Source organism: Arvicanthis niloticus, chromosome 20 (assembly GCF_011762505.2).
Source record: "Arvicanthis niloticus isolate mArvNil1 chromosome 20, mArvNil1.pat.X, whole genome shotgun sequence".
NCBI lineage: Eukaryota > Metazoa > Chordata > Mammalia > Rodentia > Muridae > Arvicanthis > Arvicanthis niloticus.
Genome location: NC_047677.1, coordinates 46,002,987 through 46,016,226, shown reverse-complemented (window position 1 = coordinate 46,016,226; position 13,240 = coordinate 46,002,987). Strand labels below are relative to the sequence as shown.

The window sequence follows — 13,240 nt, the reverse complement described above, 5'->3', positions numbered from 1 at the left end:
TTTGTAATGTCTTGTCATTAGATAAAATGGGGGAGGGGAGTGTTTGGAACCGGCTGTTTGCTCTGTTTGCACACACGGGGTGTGTGTGTGTGTGTGTGTCTGTGTGTGTCTACAAGTACACACATATGCAATAATTTTTCCCCCAGTGATGGGACTTGAACCTAAGTCCTTGAGCAAGATAGGCAAGAACTCCACCGCTGAGTTGTAGCCCTGGTTCTTTGTTTTATTTTGAGCCGGAATTTGTAGGGTGTTTTTTTTTTTTCCCCATTTAAAAAAAATTTTTTTTTAATCTTCAATTTAGTTAAACAAAAATAGTTCTTTAAATTTAAAAAAATTATTTATTTATTTTTGTGTATATGTGTGTTGTGTGCACAACACACACACACACGGACTATACAGCGTGCATCTCTCCTGAGGGTTCTGTATCCAACTTGGTCAGAATTGGCTGCAAGCATCTTTGTCCTTTGAGCCCACGGTCCCCATAGGAACCACACCCTCTTTGTGGTCCAGGAAGCTGCCTCCTCATCTTCTGCTTAGCCTTCTTTCTGTATGTCTTATTACAACAAATTATTAATAAGAATTATTATTATTATTTATTTGTTTTTGTTTTTCGAGACAGGATTTCTCTGTGTAGTCCTGGCTGTCCTGGAACTCACTCTATAGACCAGGCTGGCCTGGAACTCAGAAATCTGTCTGCCTCTGCCTTCCAAGTGCTGGGATCAAAGGCATGTGCCACCACCACCCAGCTGAAAGATTTCAATTTAGTTTTTAGGAAAAAAATTAGCTTTCTAGTCCTTAACAACTTTATACATGTGTATAATGAGTTTTTGTCTCTTTTAGTCCCGTGTTACTTAAACTAGGCTTGAACTTGTAACCGTGCTTCAGCCTTCCTGGGGTTTCAGGACCCTGTCACCCGAGCCAGATGCCTTTAGAATTAAAACCATTTTCTGAGCCAGTAGGATGGTGTTTGTTGCTAAGCTTGACCACCTGATTTCCATTCCTGGGACCCATAGGATGGAAGGAGAGTTTGATTCATACAGACTGTCCTCTGACCTATGTATGTATGTATGTATGTATGTATGTATGTATACATGCATGTGCTGATACATGCATATAGACACATATACTGGGTAGATTTTCATTTGTTTTGTTTTGTTTTCGAGATCTGGTTTCTCTGTGTAGTTGGGGCTCTCCTGGAACTCTGTAGACCAGGCTGGCCTTGAACACAGAGATCCACCTGCCTCTGCCTCCCAGATGCTGGGATTAAAGGCTTGGGCCACCACACTGAGTTTTATACAAGTTAGAAAAAGAGTCATTTGAGAAGAGGCAACCTCAAGTAAGAAAAACGCCTCCATGATATCAGGCTGTGGGCAAGCCTGTAAACCAGTGCTTCCGAGTGCTGCGACCCATGAACACAGTTCCTCCTGTTGTGCTGACCCCCAGCCATAAAATTATTTCATTGCTACTCCATAACTGTAATTTACTACCGTTATGAATCATAATGTAAATGCCTGTGTTTTCTGATAGTCTTAGGTGACCCCTGTGAAAAACTCGCTCCATGCCTCCGAAAGGGATTGTGTGTGACCCACAGGTTGAAAACCACAGCTGTAAGGCATTTCCTTAATTAGCGATCAATTGAGGGAGGGCCCAGCTCATTGTGGGTGGCGCCATCCCCTGGGCTGGTGGTCCTGGGTTCTACAAGAAAGCAGGCAGGCTGAGCAAAGCTGTGGGAAGCAAGGCAGTAAGCAGCACCCCTCTGTAGCCTCTGCATCAGTTCCTGCCTCCAAGTTCCTACCTGTTTGAGTTCCTGTCCTGACTTCTCTTTCGGTGATGAACAGTGCTGTGGAAATGTAAGTTAAATAAACCCTTTCTTCTCCAAGTTGTTTTGGTCATGGTGTTTATCACAGTTCTAGAAACCCTGACTAGGAGAAAAGAAATATAAAAATATTATTAATATAACTTGGTTTCGTTCCTTTTTTTATTTTATGGGTATGAGTGTTTGCCTACATGTATATCTGTGCACATGTATGTGCTTGGTGTGGGCAGAGGTCAGAAGAGGACATCAGATCCCCTTGAACTGGTATTTCAGATGGTCGTGTACTGCCACCTGGGTGCTGGGAACCCAACCCAGGTCCTCTGCAAGAACAAGCACTCTTAACTGTAGAGCTCCTCCAGCTCTTAACTGTCTCTCCTTAACTGTCTCTCCAGCTCCTCTGGTCTTTTGAGACAGGGTCTCACTATGTAGCCCAAGCTGGTTTCCAATTGGCCATAAACTCTGATCCTCCTGTCTAGCTATCTTAGATGGTTTGTACCATTTGAACAACTTTCAGGGTTATCATCTCTATTTCACAGATGAAAAAAAAATTCCCCCCAAAACCATGGCAACAAACTGAAGTCCCAGGTTCAAGGTCACTCCCATAGGGAGTGTCAGAGTCCTAAGATCCATCATGAGGCCTGCAGGTCACACAGCCTACTTGATAAGCCAGAAAGGGGAAGTGGTAAGGATTCCGAGTAGGGACTCGGGGACCAACTGTGTCACGATGAAATCTTCGACGTAACCCAGGCTTTCTCAATGTTCCGGAAACAGCTGCCCAGCTGCTATCTGGTCCCCATCTCCTATGGCCCTGCTGCCCACCCAAGCTCCTAGCAGACATATTTTGGAACTGGCAGCTGGAGGAGGGGACCCAGGGTGTTCTCTCCACCACACCTCAGAACAAATAGTGTCTGTGTCAGTGTTTACCACACTGTGACAAGAGATCACACAGCTCTGAGGAACTGAAAGTGAGTCTGGAAGCTTTGTTAGTTATTATCCTTATTTCTTTTTTTTTTTTTTTTTCTCTTTTTTCTATTGATTTATTTATTTTAAACTCCTGATTTTATTCCCCTCCTGGTCCACCCTCCAACTGTTCCATATTCCATACGTCCTCCCTTACCCACCCCCCATGAGGATGTCTCCACCCCACACCCACACCCCACAAGACCTCTAAATTCCCTGGGGTCTCCAGTATTTCTTGGTTTTAATCCTCACTCCCTGGCTTGCAGGAAGCCTTCTATCAAAGGGTGGAAAGAGGCTCCCTCGAGTTGTCCTCTGACTGCATGAGCAAACCGTGGTTTGCACATGCGCACGGTGGCACCTCCCCAAGGATCTGGCACCAACTACACTGTAGAAGGAGAGAACTGACTCTTTCAAGTTGCCCTTTGACCTCCACATATGAACTGTGTGCAGCATGCATCACCCCCATATCCTCTACCCTCCACACATATACACACATCCACACACAAACATTTATGTGCACAAAAATAAATAATAAGTGTAATATATATTTTTTTCTCTTTTGGTTTTTCAAGATGGGGTGTCTCTGTGTAGTTCTGCCCGTCCTGGAACTCACTGTGTAGACCAGGCTGACCTCGAACTCACAGAGATCCACCTGCCTCCACCTCTCAAGCGCTGGTATTAAGGGCATGTGCCATCCCCCCCTCCCCCCCCCACACACAATAAATGTAATAATTTTTTAAAAATGTTTAAAACTTAAATCTACCTGGGATGATTATAGAATTTAAGTGCTCTGGCTTTTGTGGCCCTAACCCATCATCCTAAGGGTTAATTAAATACATAATCTCTTCACTTACATGAAATCATGAAATGGTGTCCATATCATTCATGAAGTTCTTAACACATATTTGAGTGTATTGTTGTCTATTTTCTACTTCCTCTTTCTTTCTTTCTTTTCTTTTTTTTTTTTTTTTTTGGTTTTCAGGGTTTCTCTGTGGAGCCCTGGCTGTCCTGGAACTCACTCTGTATACCAGGCTGGCCTCAAACTCAGAAATCCACCTGCCTCTGCCTCCCAAGTGCTAGGATTAAAGGTGTGCGCCACCACTGCCTGTCTCTCTCTCTCTCTCTCTCTCTCTCTCTCTCTCTCTCTCTCTTTCTTTCTTTCTTCCTCTCTCTCTCTTTCTTCCTTTCTCTCTCTCTCTCTCTCTCTCTTTCTTTCTTTCTTTCTTTCTTCCTTTCTTTTTTTCTAATCTCTGAGAGAAAGCCTAACCACATAGCCCAGGCTGGCTCTAAACTCAGATCCCCCTGCATGACTCAGATTCCAAGTGTTAGGGTGGCATCTGTGCCGCACCACACCTGGCTAATTCACGTCCCATTCCACAGCATCCTTCATCTGTCTTCATGCTCCGGTGCCATGCTGTTCTCATGATTGTTGTTCTGCAGTATATTTTGATATTAGCTTAGTCTGTTTCCTAAGAAGGGAGTTTGCTGCAAGCCTCCCCTCCTGGTCAAATATGCTGTCCTTGAGTGAGGATCTGAGGTGAGAGAGGTGTCTTAGTTAGGGTTTTACTGCTGTGAACAGACACCATGACCAAGGCAACTCTTATAAGGACAACATTTGATTGGGGCTGGCTTATAGGTTCAGAGGTTCAGTCCATTATCAAGGCGGGAACATGGCAGCATCCAGGCAGGCATGGTGCAGAAGGAGCTGAGAGTTCTACATCTTCATCTGAAGGCTGCTAGCAGAATACTGTCTTCCAGTCAGCTAGGAAGAGGGTCTTAAAGCCCACACCCACAGTGACATACCTACTCCAACAAGGCCACGCCCACTCCAACAAGGCCACACCCACTCCAACAAGGCCACACCTACTTCAACAGAGCCACACCTTCTAATAGTGCCACTCCCTGGGCCCAGCATATACACAAACCATCACAGGGGGTATTGTCCTCCTGTGGCATTTTCTGCACTAGTTATAGCCACAGAGGCTTCTCTTGATCCTCCTGCTGGGCTGAGGACGCTCTGGCTTTGTTATTACAGGCTGAGTGTGGCATCGCGTGTGCGTACATGCACACACACACACACACACACACACACACACACACACACACAGCCTTTCCTCAGAACCCCTCCCCAGCCCCAACTTTCTGCTACAGTTCCAGGACCCAGGACATCAGCCAAGACTTAGAAGGTGCAGCCAGGGCCCCTTTCCACGGGAAGTTCCCTAGATGAACGCGGGAGATCAGGCAGCCAGAAAACGGAAAGGGGCGATTGGGCAAGAGACAAGACTGTTGACAGTTGCAGAGTGTGTGGGCTCTGTGGGCAGCAGACAGTGACCTCCTCACAGGTCCGGGAGCACTAGACTGCAAACGGTGGCCTCTGAGAGGTGGGAGCCTCCCCAGCGGGCAATGCTGCTTGGAGGGGCTGGGGAGGTATAGTATGGGCCCCATGCAGTTTCTTTTCCTTCTTTCCTTCCTTCCTTCCTTCCTTCCTTCCTTCCTTCCTTCCTTCCTTCCTTCCTTCCTTCCTTCCTTCCTTCGACTCAGGGGTCTCTCTATGTACCCCAGGCTGGCCTTGACCTTACAAAGATCCACCTAATTTTGCCTCCTAAATTCTGGGATTAAAGGTATATACTGCTAAACTGCATTTTTTTTTTTTTTTTTTTTTTTTTTTTTGAGATAGGGTCTTGTGTAACCCAGGCTGGCCCGAAACTCACTATACAGCCAAAGATGACCTTGAACTCTTGATCTTCCTACCTCCATCTCCAGGGTGCTGGGGTTGTACTTCAAAACCCAACTCCAGCTTCTGTGTCTCAGGAATGCAAACTGAGCTTCACTTCCGTGCTGTCTGGTAGCGCGGCCTGGGCTGTGTGTGTTACCTCCTGTGAGTGACAAGTAGATTGTGGACTTGTGAGACTGGGCAGGTCTTCTGGCTTCTTAGAGACTCAGTTTCTCTATCTGTTAGTGAGTGAAGCTGGGGAGAAGACAGGCCCCAGGGACTAGGTGGCTCTCGGGGACATTGGCGGTGACCGTGGTTGGCCTTTCCCAAGGTAAGTTTCATGTTGGGCTTACCTAGTCTCTTACCCCTCTGTGACAAGACGGTAGCAATGGGATTTCTTACAGGCTCTGGCAGATGTCAGGTTGTGGTCCTACTATGTCCTCTGCTCTTTATTCTTACTTCCTCTCTGATTCTTCATGGGAGGCCTTGGGGCCCTGTTCTGTCAGCTGAAATCCATGTCTGTGCCACCGTGGGGAGCCATATCTTGGTGGCTCGCAGCAGGGCTCATTGACTTCCAAGTTTGCTCAACGTGAGGGGAGGGGTATGGGAGACACCCAGGCGCTGTTTGTTTTACTGGCTGTGAGGGCCTTTTGTTGTGTAGGGTGCATAGGAGAATGCATCAGAAACAGGGGCATGAGGCTGGAGGGTGCCCTGCAGCTGACCTGAGGGGTCTGGTGCTGGCTTTGGGTGACTACAGAAGGGTCTTTTGGAGTTACCAAGTGAAGGGTAAGGGTATTGTCTGGGAACTGAGTGTGTGTGTGTGTGTGTGTGTGTGAGAGAGAGAGAGAGAGAGAGAGAGAGAGAGAGAGAGAGAGTCTTTCATGGACTCACCAAAGAAGGTTCCCTCCCCACTGTCTCTCAGTGGCCATTCCTGACTAATTTAGGACATGTTGTTAGGGAATGGGGGTCAGTGACAGACAGCGATGTCCTGACCTGGGGTGACCAGTCAGACTTGGAGGTCTCGCTCACTTCCCTTCTCTGTTTGTCCTGATGGTCTAGATACTGAGGTCCTTGCCTGGTGGAGCTGAGAGTGGTGACCCTAGGTGCCACATTCCTAGGAAATACCAGGGGACTGCAGGACACTGCAGAGAGGAGTGCCCCACATTCTAAGAGCTTGTTTTGGGATTTGAACTCCTCTGGCTGTGAAGGCCCGGCTGGCAATGCTTAGATTTCTTATGAGGGCTCTCCCCAGGATGGGCTCTGACTGGTCCTTACTGCAGGGAGCCTCAACTGGCCAGTTCTGTGCCTCAATCGGCTCACAGGAAGTACATGGTTCTTCATGACTTTCTGAGCTCAGGAAAGCACAGCTGGACTACATCTGGACAGCTATGAAGTCTTTGTCCCCCACCCCCACCCCCACCCCCAGGGCTGCTTCCCTGGTGTGTCTGTCCCCTTCCCTGCAGAGTCATGGCTCCAGAAACAGCCCTGTGGAGGTCCGTCCTGGATGAGACAGGCAGCCAGTTTCAAGGAGACTCCTTCAGTTTCTGGTTGGCTCTGTGTGGAAGCCAGCTGTTCCTTGGACTACTTTGAACCTCATGCCCATCAGTGACCTCACCACTGATGTCAATTCGGCCTTTACCCAGCAGTCCCTGGGGGCCAGATACTGTGCTTGGTCAGGGCCAACAAATATTTGCTAAGCTCCAGCTGTATGCCAAGCACTGGTTTATAGTTCAGTAAAAGAAGATTCAAATTTGCAGGATAAATGAGTCGAAGACATTTCTGAGAATGGACATTAAGAGAAAGTGGAACTGGAAAGGGGGTACGCCTTGCAGGGGGTGGCGTGGTTTCAACTTTAATTATCTTGCTTGAGCCTCACGTGGTTCTGGTGGTAGATGTTAGTCTGATTTTTGTGTGTGAGTGTGTGTGTCTGAAGCGTATGTGTAAGTGCGTGAGTGTGTGTGTGAGACAGCACGTGGGAGCATGCGTGAGTGTGTCTATGAGGGTGTGAGTCTGTGACTGTGTGTGTGTGAGTGTGAGCATGTGTGAGCATGTTGAGCGACTGTGATTATGTGAGTGTGAGTCTGTGAGTGTGAGTGCATGTGTGACCATGTATGAGTGTGTGAGTGAGAGTGTGTGAGTCTGTGGGGGTGTGAGTGTGTGTGAGCATGTGTGAATGTGTATGAGTGTGTGAACGTGTATGTGAGTCTGTGAGTGTGTGTGAGAGCATGGGTGAGTGTGTGTGAGTGTGGAGAGCATGTGTGAGCATGTATGAGTGTGTGAGAGTGTGTGAGTGTGTGTGAGTATGTATATGTGAACTTGCATGTGTGAATGTATGTGTGAATGAATATGGGTCTGTGTATGCGTATATAAGTGTGTATGAGTGTGTGTGTGTAAGATCATTTGTGTGTGAGCATGAGTGTGTGTGTAAGTATATTACTGTGTAAGCGTATGAGTGCATATATGTGTATAAGAGAGAGGCGAGGTCTCACTCTGTAGACCAGGCTGGTCTTGAATGCACCGTGGTCTCCCTGTCTCAGTCTCCCCAGGGATTATTGGCAGATATCACCACACCCAGATACTCGTCTGCTTCTAGTGAGGAAACCCAGGCTCTGAGAGGATGAGTGAGTTGCCTGAGGCTGCCTTACTGGAGAGAGCAGGGCCAGGAGGGAAAGAAGAGCTGCACCTGACTTCAGAGCATTCTGACGTCACTCTTGCTTTGGGGACCCCCTTGTCCTCATCTATAGATCTCTGCTGGTACCCACCCTCAGCGGGTCTCTCCTTGACTGTATGAAAACTTGAGGCTAGAGCTGCCTGTGAACAGCCATGGGGGCTCCTATGGTCATGGAAAAAAGGGCTTTTATCTTAGGGAGATGTAGGGAGGTGGACAGTGGCTTTCTGGGTGTGGGCGGATGTGGCCAAGGGGGGCACATGCCCCATCACTGTTTGGAGCAGGACAGGGGTGACGCATGTGGAAAATACTGGTGACATTCAGGCAGCTGAGAACAAGGGCTTTCAAGCCTTTTCCTAGAAGACTGAAATCTGCAGAACTGAGCCGACATACCATGAGATGGAGACATTTGCCCCAGTTTACTTCTTATCCACATGCCCCGCTGCACCTACACTCTCTACCGTCTGTGTATTTATTTACCGTAACCATTGGAAGGCAGGTGACAGCGTCACAACTTCCCCAGTAGATATCTTTGCCGTCGGTGTCTTGAGACAGGGTCTTCCCATGCAGCCCTGGCTGGCTTTGAACTCACTCTGTAGACCAGGCTGACATTGAACTCAGAGATCCTTCTGCCTCTACCTCTGGAATGCTGGGGTTTTTAAAACTGTGTGCTACCATGCCTGGCTCAGTCGACAACTTTTTTTTTTTTTTAATATTATTTACATACTTTTATTTATATGAGTACACTGTAGCTGTCTTCAGACATCAGAAGAGGGCATCAGATCCCATTACAGATGGTTATAAGCCACCATGTGGTTGCTGGGAATTGAACTCAGGACCTCTGGATGAGCAGTCAGTGAGTGCTCTTAACCACTGAGCCATCTCTCCAGCCCAGTCGACGACTTTTATAAGAGGGTCCCATTATGACTCTAACGCCTTTGGCGTGCAGGGTGGCCTCATGGGAAGTAATGGTTTCTGGACATAACCTATATTCACCTTTCTGTAATTGTTTCCTAAATAGACCTCAAAAAATCATTTATTTAATGTGTGTGTGTATGTGTGTATGTGTGTATGTGTGTATGTATGTGTGTATGTGTGTGTGCGCACACATGCATGTGTGTTGGATGCCTTAGAGTGTGTGTGTACATGCATGTGTATGTGTGTATATGTGTGGGCAAAAGTGGGATGCCTGCTGTGATCCTCTGCTTCTCTTTGCCCTTAAGAAAAGGAATCTGGCCTCAACTAGATACTTATAGCGTTGGCTAGTGGGATTGGCTGGCAGGCTCCCAGCGTCCACCTACTTACCCACCATCCTTGGGTCAGAGGCACACAGTCCTTTCTGACTTTGGTATGTGGTGCGAGGTGTTTGAAGTCAGGACTTCAGGCCTGTACAGCCGGCAGGCGCTCGCCTCAGCTCTGGCCTCTTGAGTGATGAGGTAGCAGGCATGTGCCTCTGTACCTGGCTCCAATTCCTGCTTTCCCCTTCCTTTTTGGCTAGGGAGCCAACCCAGGTGGAGATTGTATGTCGTCTTTAAGTCCATTTCTCTTTAGTCTCTGAAATGGGTCTTACTTTTTACTTCTGCTTGTTTACCTTGCTTACTTCCCCCCTTTCTCTCTCTCTCTCTTTCTTTCTTTCTCTCTCTCTCCCTCCCTCCCTCCCTCCCTCCCTCTCTCTCTCTCTTTCTTTTTTTCTTTCTACCAGTATTGGTGTGTGCTGTGACCGTCCTTTGGCAGGAAGAGGCCCAGAGATGCTAGATCTGCTGCTGCCTGCAGTGTAAGGCTGGACACACACACACAGAGACACAGACACAGACACACACCGACACACACACATGGACACACACACATGGAGACACAGACACACACACATGGACACATACACACATGGATATAGACACACATAGACACACATACATACACACACAGACACAGACACACACGGACACAGACACACACAGAGACACAGACACATACACACATATATACACACAAACACACACACATGGACACAAACACACTGACACACACACTGACACACACACACACGGACACAGACACACACAGGGAGAGAGAGAGAGAGGGAGAGAGAGAGAGAGAGAGAGAGAGAGAGAGAGAGAGAGAGAGGAGAGAGCTAGCACATTTTCATTAAAGTTTAGAACTATACAGAGTGTGGTGTTGCCTTCCCTCCCCTGAGCCCTGGGCTGCTGTAGGGGATGGGGTGGGTGGGGGGAGTGCTCATCTCAGGGGAGGATCTGCCATTGCCTCCTGGATTGGCCACCATCCTTGCAGCAGACTCTCTGAGCTCCTCTCAGCCTGTCTGTGACTTTGTCTCCAACAGAGGTAACCTTCCATTTTGAGCTCAGATGGAATCTGCCTCCCCTTTCTTTTGCAACCTTCCAATCCTGCAAATCCTATACACTTCCTCAAATAACACCAGTCTCCTCTAGACTCTGATCATGTCCTGACACCCTGGGTATCAGCATCCCCCACTTCACCAGTGCAAGGGGCCCAGCCTTCATCTCCAGCTGGAGGCATGGGGGTGCCTGCAGAGAGGAATTGGAGGAGACTGGGGATGGAAGCAGGTAGCTAGATGGGGGTGGGGGTGGGGGGGTGGAGCTTTGACATGAGGGAACCTGGATAGGAGGAAATGTGGTCAGTGAACCATCAGTGGGTCTCTGGTGGTTCCCACAATCCATGAGGACAAGAGGAAGAGAGGAAGAAGGGTCTGTGTCATGTAGGCCCTAAGAATGGGGATTCAGGGACACTTCCATTTGTGTCAAAGAGAGAAATGAGAGCCAGGGATCAGTGGGTAAGAGTGCCTGGGGCACCAGCATGAGGACCAGAGTTCAAATCTGCAGCATGTATGTACAAGCCAGACATGGCCACATGGGCCTGTGACCCTGACACTGTGAGCCTCACCCTGCCCCCCAGTAACAGAAGATCACTGGGGCTGGCTTGCTGGCCAGCCTAGCCAGTTCTAGGTTCTTTGAGAGACCCTGTCTCAATGGAGTAAGGCAGACAGTGAGAATAGGGCATTTCGTGTCCTTCTCTGGTCTCTGAGAACACACACACACACACCCCATACATGCACACATATATACATATACACATATGTACATATACATACATACCCACATGGACACATACACATGTAGACATACACATATATACACACATACATACACAAACATACATACCCACACATACATATACACATATACATATGTATATACACATGTATACACAAATATATACACACATATACACACATAAACATGTACATATATACATGCATACAAATGTACACACACATACACACATGTGTATACACGTGCACACAAATATATACACACATACACACACATATATACATACACATATATACACACATATATATACACATATATACATACACACATTCACACATATATATACATACACATATATACATACACACATATACACATATGCATATACACAAATACATATACATACACACAATAGACACTCACACTCATACACCTATACACATGAACACATATGTACATATAGATTCCTACACATATATGGACACATACACACATATACACAAATACATACACATGCACACATACACATAACATACCACACATAATACATACACACATATGTACACACACAGTGTATTGAGAAGAGGGAAAGATGGAGGGATGAGACTGAGGAGCTAAGAGCAGAGGTTCAGATCAGTGACTCTGATGCTGCTGGAGGGAGGACAGCAGGACATGTCCAGGGGCAATTCATGCTTCCGGAGGGCAAAATCCCAAAGACTCAAGGCAGGACCTCTCTGTTCGGTGTTCCTTTTTGCAGCCATCAGTGAGGGCTTTGAGACCAGCACAGAGACCTGCAGGAATTAAACACAGAGCTCAGAAGCCGTGGGGAAGCGAAGGGGGTCTTCCACAGGGCAGGGGCCTGAGCAGATGGATATGGGCCGGGCCACGCAGAGCTTTGTCAGCCATGGAAGGATGGGACACGGGCTATGCTCAGCCGCGGGGGCCACGGGGATGGATTCAGTGCGTTCTCTGCATTCAGTGACCCATCACCCTCTTCTCCCCTGTCCCCAGGTCTGAGGCACCATGGAGAAAGGAAAGGGAGTGTCCAGAAAAGGTCGGAAGCTGGCATCCAGCCGCCGGAGGCAGGCACGAGAACCAGCTGACGGTCAGGATGCCCTGGTGGCTGCTCCGGAGGCTGAGTCCTGGCCCTCTGACGCTGATGCAGAGCTTCAGGGCTTTTTCCAGGACTGCGGAGCCAAGGAGAGGGGCTTTGTCACCCGGGAGGATCTAGCGGTGAGCATGGGGCCACGGGATCACACCTGGAATCCCTTTTGTGCAGATTCTTGAATTTTCCTATTCTAACCAAGGCTAAGGTTGCTTACTTATTCCTTCATGCATCCAAATTCACTCTCAGAAAGTATGAAGAATTTGTTTATACCCACACATAGGTGCCTGATGAGGCTTAATATATTACCCTTTCCTAGAAACATTTGCATTTTAACATAGGAGAGAACTTTGTGCCCCAGAAGTAACTCAAATATGGTGCTGTGTGAGTGTATTTAAAGACCTCCTCTTCTTCCTCCTCCTCCTCCTCCTCTTCCTCCTCCTCCTCTTCTTCTTTATCTTCTTCCCCTTCCTCTTCCTCCTCTTCCTCCTCCTCTTCCTCCTCCTCCTCTTCTTCCTCTTCCTCCTCTTCCTCCTCCTCTTCTTCCTCCTCCTCCTCTTCTTCTTTATCTTCTTCCCCTTCCTCTTCCTCCTCCTCTTCCTCCTCCTCTTCTTCCTCCTCCTCCTCTTCCTCCTCCTCCTCCTCTTCTTCTTCTTCTTTTTCTTCTTCTTAGGACAGGGTATCTCTATTCAGCCCTGGAAGTCTTGGAACTCATTATTCAGACCAGGCTGTCCTTGAACTCACAGAGATCTGCCAGTCTCTGCCTCTCAAGTGCTGAGATTAAAGGCGTGTACTACTATGCTTGGCTATTTCTATTATTTTTAATAATGTAACATTGGGCAGTGGTGGTGCACGCCTTTAATCCCAGCACTCAGGAGGCAGAGGCAGA

The 13,240-nt window shown here is 47.8% G+C and overlaps 1 protein-coding gene across 7 annotated transcripts in view; it reads left to right on the top strand.

Moving 5' to 3' along the window:
* The first annotated feature begins 5,037 nt into the window (after positions 1–5,037).
* The window catches only part of Rab44 (RAB44, member RAS oncogene family), a 33,784-nt gene continuing 25,581 nt past the window's right edge, over positions 5,038–13,240 (top strand). For 5 of the 7 annotated variants that reach the window (XR_013105207.1, XM_076916459.1, XM_076916458.1 and 2 more), the window contains exons 1-2: positions 5,038–5,157; positions 12,258–12,479. Coding sequence is in view for 6 of the 7 variants with exons in the window: in XM_076916459.1 (XP_076772574.1) it covers positions 12,270–12,479 (210 nt within the window). In the remaining variant the exon portion in view is untranslated. Of the gene's footprint in view, positions 5,204–5,521; positions 5,821–12,257; positions 12,480–13,240 lie in introns of those variants that run through there. The other 2 variants (XM_076916457.1, XM_076916456.1) reach the window with 2 other exon arrangements.